Source organism: Mus caroli, chromosome 10 (assembly GCF_900094665.2).
Source record: "Mus caroli chromosome 10, CAROLI_EIJ_v1.1, whole genome shotgun sequence".
NCBI lineage: Eukaryota > Metazoa > Chordata > Mammalia > Rodentia > Muridae > Mus > Mus caroli.
In genome coordinates this window covers 35,775,287-35,782,311 of record NC_034579.1, presented here as the reverse complement: position 1 = coordinate 35,782,311, position 7,025 = coordinate 35,775,287, and the positions used below count along the sequence as shown (strand labels likewise).

Below are 7,025 nucleotides of genomic sequence, written 5' to 3'. Positions count from 1 at the left end.
GAGATTTAATTTAGTTGATTTTCTGTGGTTGTTGGTTGTTCGCTAGTCTCACGGTGATGGAAGCTGCACATTTTTTCGAAGGGACGGAGAAACTGCTGGAGGTCTGGTTTTCCAGACAGCAGTCCGACGCAAGCCAGGGATCTGGGGATCTTCGTACCATCCCAAGGTGGGTACCCGGGCCTGAGGGCGGCTTGCCGCCGCCTGCGAGGCACGAGTCGCGGCCTCAGGTGGGGCCAGGTCGGCGGGCGGGAACTGGCTTCTCCCGCCGCGGTTGCGGGGCCGCCTGCGCCGCCTGGGGGAGGGGAGGAGGCCGGCGCGGCCGCGTGCTCAGGTAACGTCCCCGGCGGACGGCGGGGCTGGGCTGACGGGCTCCGGCGGGGGGCACGCGGCCCTCCCGGCAGGTGTGGCTGGGTGAGGGGCGGGCGGAGCACGAGCTGGGCGGGCCTGGGCCGCGGGGTGACCAGCAGGCCTCCCGCCGCTGGGTAGGCGGCCGCGCGTGGCGCTCGCTCGGGCGGCGGGATTGGGCGGGAGCGGCCGTGTCGCAGTGCCGGGCCCCGCCGACGCCCGGACGTGCCCTGCAGCAGAGCGGGGCGCCTCGGGACCCTCCGCGGGCTTTGCCCGGGAGGCTCCTGACCTTGGGCTGTGTAACCTGTTACGGAGGCGAAGTCCGGGAGAGCGCAGCGGGGTGCTGGAGGGTTTGCCTGCTTCCCGGGGTACAAGCCTGTCAGCCCGGAGATCTATTTTACTTAATGCCTTAAGCTGGAGCAAAGGAGACCTGCGGGCCCCCTGCTCACACCCGACACGGGAGGTGGTGCGGAGAGTTGCTAGTGACCTCGCTGGGAGAGTCGAGCATTGAAGCGCGGATGACACTGAGGATGCATGGACCCGGCGGCGGTGACACTAGCCGCCCGCTTTGGTGGCCGGTACCCGGGCTCCTCCGTGTTCCGAAGCGCACTAATGGGACTAGAGTGGCGGAGGAACCGGCGTGGTCCGGTTCATTGAGAGGCGGACCAATGAGCTCCTGGGCCCCTCCGGAGCCTGGCCCCAGGGTGTGGACCAATGGGCGTTTTAGGAATGTTGGCTGCGCGGTGCAACCGTCCTCTGACAAAAAGCGAGAAGAGAATCCCAGCGGCCACGTGCTGCCGAGACTTTAAGGCACACTGGGAAACGCAGTTCCTACTAGTTGCTGCAGACGTTTCCATTGTAGGGGAAAAAAAATGTATCCGAAGTGCTAAGGTCTCAGTTTTCGACCCTCATGTGAAGTGTGTGCCATTTTCAGTTACAAACCCTTGACGTTTTCTCATAGTAAGCATAGAGAAGCTTACCCCTCTTACAGATATGGAAAGCCTCTTGTGATAGGTGTCTCGGAAAGCTGGTGCTTCCAGGATTATTTCCTAGAAAATCTTGGTACGACCTGAAAGAGAGGTACGCAAGGAAATTACAAAAAACATTTCTTGTTGATAAAGAGATTTTCGTTCTCAACTTAGTTGGAGGTACCAGAGTGGGATTCTAAAAATAGATCAGAGGTTAAGGACCCTAGATAGTTAGTTGTCCAGGGGACCCGGATTTAACTCAGCACCCACATTGCAGCTCACAACCATCTAACTCCGATTCCGGGGGATCTGACGCTCACTTCTGACTCCTGAGGACCCTGCACATTTGTGGGGCACGTATAGGCAAAATAGCCATAGGCTAAAATAATAATATATATTAATGCTAAAATATAAGACGCTTGATTAAAGTGGCTCCTGAGTAGAGGTAAGATGGGCCTTTTTTAAAAGGTAGGCTATTTTTTTTCATACACAGGACTTATCTGTGTAGCCATGGCTGACCTGACCCACTTGCCTCTGCTTTGCCACCGACCTGTGCTTTTATTAAATGTTTAAAAAACCACCTTTACTTTGTATGTGTAACCAGAAACTGATTTTTTTTTTTTTTGTGACTGTTATATATCAAGTAGAACTGAAATCTATTCGAAAGAACTGAAAAAAAATTCAGTGCTTTTTCAGTGGCCATCCAGCTGAGGGTGCACTGGTTGTTATGAACTTTAAATAAGTGTCTGAGAGACAGCAGGTGGATAAATCACGAGTCAGTGGCTAACAGGGAGGTTTGTAGGGGACCTGCATCTTTCCTGAAATGGAAAGAATAGCCATGGGCTAATAAGATGAAATAAACTGATATTTATAGTATTAACAGCAGTCAAGGCTGGGGAAAATAACAGTAATATAAAAACGCTAGGTATTAAAGCTGTCAAGAAGCAATTCTAATGCTAGGCAGTGGTTGTGCACGCCTTTAATCCCAGCACTCGGGAGGCAGAGGCAGAGGCAGAAGGATTTCTGAGTTCGAGGCCATCCCGGTCTACAGAGTGAGTTCCAGGACAGCCATGGCTATACAGAGAAACCAAAAAAAAAAAAAAGACAGATGGGCAGTTAAAGAAACTGTCTATGTTTGAAGCCTATTCAACATAAGCCTACAGAAGAGAGCCAAAGGGTAACTTTAGAAATAGCCATTGCTTTCCACATCTCCACAAGGTTACCAGGCCTGGTAGTTTTAAGATCTAATTGATTATATCGACTTGAGAATTTTAATGGCAGTTTTGTGTTAGTCCCCAAACTGCAAATCTACTAATGGGGAGGGAGGTCGTTAGGAATTGGTTACACACTTAATCTTGGCACTGGGAGGGGTGGGGGTGAGAGGGCAGGGGCCATGCTTGTGTACAAGTGAGTTTTAAGCCGCTCAGGTACTACATAGTGAGATCTTGAACCCAAAAATGGAAAAACAAATGGATAGTTGTATAACCATATAACAGAATGCTGCCCAGCAGTAAGTGAAGCCTTGTTCTGTGTACACACGAGTACTAAGGTAAGCGGATATGCTGAGAAAAGAGGCCTGAGGAGCATGCATGCTGTACGATTTCATTTCTGTAAACCTAGGAAATGCAGACTGACAAGACTGGTCAGTTGTGGATTAGAGGCCTTATAAAGGGAGGAATGGATTATAAGGGAGCATGAAGGACCTTTTAAGAATGCATTTCTGGCTGTATTATGAAACAAGCTCTTAATCCCCGAATTTGTGAGGCAGAGGCAGGAAGATTGAAGTTAGCCTTGTCTACATAATAAGCAAGTCCAGGCTGGTCAGGGCCTTGTAAGCACTGGAGCACCAGGAACAGATTCACACAGGTTTGTTGCTGATTTGTAAGGTCAGCCTGGTTTGTTTATATAAATGGAGCTCCAGGACCCTTAAGGTCATGGGGATCCCTTTGCTTCTGTATCCTGAGTGCCAGGACTGTGTGCCACCAGGCCTGAATCTGGAATTTCTCTTAACTGCTGATCCATCTTGGCTGATGCAGCTTAATTTATTTAAACACTTACTTGATTGGAGAAGAGTCTGGTGTAGGTAATGTAGCTGCATGAAGGGAAGAATGATCTGTGCTGGGTGGGCTTTAGAATCCACTTAACCTCACAGAATAAATATATTTGAAGTTGACATATTAAAGAAGCATAGTTCTTAGGGTTCAATTTGGTAGGAAACGGTGGGTAACCTACTAGCTAGGTAGACTTGGGCAGGCACCTTTAATCTCAGCAGTGGGGAGCCAGACACAAGTGGATATCCAGGTTGGGCCAGCTGGTGTACAGACTAACTTAGGGCTACACAGTGCAAATCTTAGTTAATAAGGTGAAGTTAGGTGGGAAATTCCGGTGCCAGTAAAGAAGATAAATGCATTACTTGAAAAATATAGACTTTAAAATTGATGGTAGAAATAACATTTAGAATTGGTGGGAAAATTCTTAGGCTGCTTTAGGAATATTATAAGCAAAATAAAGATTTGAGTAAAGGATTGTCGTTGTTAAAGGTCATACATGAGCCCTGACTTTTTCCTGAACTCTTTTTTTTGGGCAGAGGATGTTTGTTTGTTTGTTTTTTGAGACAGGGTTTCTCTGTGTAGTCCTGGCTATCCTGGAACTCACTCTGTAGACCAGGCTGAGCTTGAACTCAGAAATCCGCCTGCCTCTGCCTCCTGAGTGCTGGAATTAAAGGCATGTGCCACCACGAAGTATTGGAGTTCTTATTTGTTTTGCAGAAAGAATGTATGCGTTGCCAGAAGACCTTTCAGTGTGAGCTTCTGGCAGCAGCTATGCTTGTGCTGCTGTGCCTGCAAGTGTGTTCTCCTGTGGGGCACAGGGCAGCCATCAGGGCTTGGTTCTTTCCCTCTCTTTCCCTTTTCCTCTTTGTTTCTGAGGGTCAAACTCAGGTGCTGTAATTACCACTGAGTCATCTTGTTGACCCCAAATTCTCTCTTTAAGAAGCATACACTGAGCATACTAGCAGCAATAGAGAACATAGTGCAGATAAATTGGGGACAAGTTAGGTTTAGCCGTTTGTGTGCATGCATGTGGATGCCTTTGGGGGCCGGAAGAGCATTGGATGTCCTGTAAGCAGCCACAATACTGTCTGTTCAGTTACTTTTGACACAAGAACTACCTTGGGTTAGGGTTAGGTTATCTGAGTGTAATATGACTCTCAGAAACAGACCTTGGTCAGGTTTTGTGCTTACTAATTTGGTAGCTTCAGTTGAATTTTAAGCAGCAACTAGGTAAACTGAACTTTGGAACCAGCCACTTTAGGAGTGATATGTAATGTAGCCACTTAAATTTATAGATTAAAATCTGTGGACAACCTGCTCAAAGTCTGAATAGCTCAGCTGGATCTAGCAGTCTGTGTGCCAGCCTTTATCAACTTTTCAGGTGGCTGGAGTGTAACTTTCCTCCTGTCTCAGTTCATTGTTTGCCTACTAGCACTGTTCTGATTTCTTGTGTGGGCTTTGAATAAATGTCTGTAGCTTACTTATGCAATATAAAGATGATAAAGACTAATGATGTAGAAAAGCAAGAAATAAAGATCTGTATGTGTTTGGTGTATATTTAATTTTTTCAGATATGCTCTCAGTCAGTCCTTAGGTAGTGTAACCAGTACTTGTTAAACACAAGCAACTCTTTCCCTCCGCCCTTACCAACAACCTTTAAAGTGTTTGTGTCATGTATAATCCAGGTGTTCTGCGTGCGTACATATATTTGTATAACACTGAAACTGGAATTCCAGTTAATGGGTCTCAGCGTGGGTGCTGGGAATCAAACCCAGGTCCTTTTGTACCCTTTTAGCTATGTGAACTTGATTTAAATGGAATGGTAAGAGTTTGTGACTGCATAATGCTAATATGCCCTTGGTTCATGTATTTGTAGCATTTGGTGAGAATCCCCCCTCCCCCACGACAGGGTTTTCTTGGTATGGCCTTGGCTGTCCTGGAACTCACTCACTCTGCCTGCCTCAGCTGGGATTAAAGGCATGTGCCAAAAGTCTCAGGTTAAACTGTTGGACATATCAGTCAAGTGGTTATGAAGCTCAAGAAAAGGCATAAGCCGGGCGTGGTGGCACACGCCTTTAAACCCAGCACCCGGGAGGCAGAGGCAGGCGGATTTCTGAGTTCGAGGCCAGCCTGGTCTACAGAGTGAGTTCCAGGACAGCCAGAGCTACACAGAGAAACCCTGTCTCGAACAACCAAAAAAAAAAAAAAAAAAAAAAAAAGAAAAGAATACTTGGGGGGGAGGGATTCTAAAGATGGTGGTGATTAAAAAAGGTATGTGTGTCTGTTGTTTGCTTAGCTGGTAGCTAGAGAGATTAGAGAAAGTATTCCCTGGGAAAGAGAAAGGCTACTGCTCCAGAAAACCAGGGTTGGAGTCCCAGCCACCGGTGGCAGCTCACACCATCTGTAGCGTTTGGCCACTGTGTGGGCACTACTTGTATGTTGTACATAGACATATGCAGGCAGAACATCCATACATAGAAAATAAATGTTTTATTAAAGAGGGAAATGACCAGTGTGGTGGCACATTTTTCTTAAATCACAGTGCTCAGCAATTAGAGGAAGAGACATGTCTGAGTTGGAGGCCAGCCTGGGTGTACAATGCATACCCATTGCAGCCCTGTCGCATTACATCTGTCTTAAGAGACCAGAAAGAGATCTCAGGGATAGAGTGCTTGCCTGTCATTTGGACCAGGGTTTGATCTCTAGCACTGGGGGGCACAAGTTTTCTTAAAGGATAAAGTGCGGTAGAAATAGTCTTTAATAACTGTTTTTGTTGGATCACAGATCTGAGTGGGATGTCCTTTTGAAGGATGTGCAGTGCTCAATCATAAGTGTGACAAAGACTGACAAGCAGGAAGCTTATGTACTCAGGTAAGTGCTGTGAAGTGTGACGTTGGGTAGCCCTGCTGACCACAGCATGGTGGGTGAAATAACACGCTCTTCTCACTGGAATCCTTGCTTTTTTCTTCTTCAGTTTTAAGAATCCAGTATGAAATTTGACCTATGTTCTAGGTAGTTTTTAAGTCTTGCCTAACAGCTCTTTGTGTGACTGCCATGTTTCCCACATAGTTAGTATCTGCTGGATGAAGGATAAACATTGTATCTAATATCAGCCCCACTCCCAGTGATCTCTGCCTGAGTTTATGGCAAGATGTGAACTTTTGCTCCATTAGAATCAGGTTGCTGTATTAATATACAAAAGCCATTGTTATTAGCCTTTTTAAGGTAGGTGTGAAGTCAGTTTAGTAATAAATACTGTGAGTGCTTGGTTTATACTGTGGCCTTACACCTTGGCTTATAGCTGGGGTTTTTTGTTTTTTTGTTTTGGGGCATAGGCAGATGTTTATCAAAGTGCTAACTTGTGAACTATGCCAAGCAGATAAAATATGTAAAAATATTGATTTCCTTATGACTCTCTTTATCTACTTAAAGTAATTAAAAAACAAAATAAACCATGAACAGTAGTGCCCAAGATGAGGTAAAGTGTGTATTTAGGTAAATAGCAATGGACACACAACTATACCAGCTATACTTGGTTAGGCTCTTGTGTGGTATCCAGGCATAAGAATAAACAATAGAGCCGGCTTGTGAGACGATGCCGGGGCCTAGCAAACACAGGAGTGGATGTTCATAGTCAGCTATTGGATGTATCACAGGGCTC

General features: G+C 46.5%; 1 protein-coding gene across 1 annotated transcript in view; it reads left to right on the top strand.

Moving 5' to 3' along the window:
- The window catches only part of Amd1 (adenosylmethionine decarboxylase 1), a 48,490-nt gene continuing 41,465 nt past the window's right edge, over positions 1-7,025 (top strand). The window contains exons 1-2 of the mRNA XM_021174630.1: positions 1-166; positions 6,149-6,235. Coding sequence (XP_021030289.1) covers positions 57-166; positions 6,149-6,235 — 197 coding nt within the window. The 5' untranslated portion in view covers positions 1-56. The remainder of the gene's footprint in view (positions 167-6,148; positions 6,236-7,025) is intronic.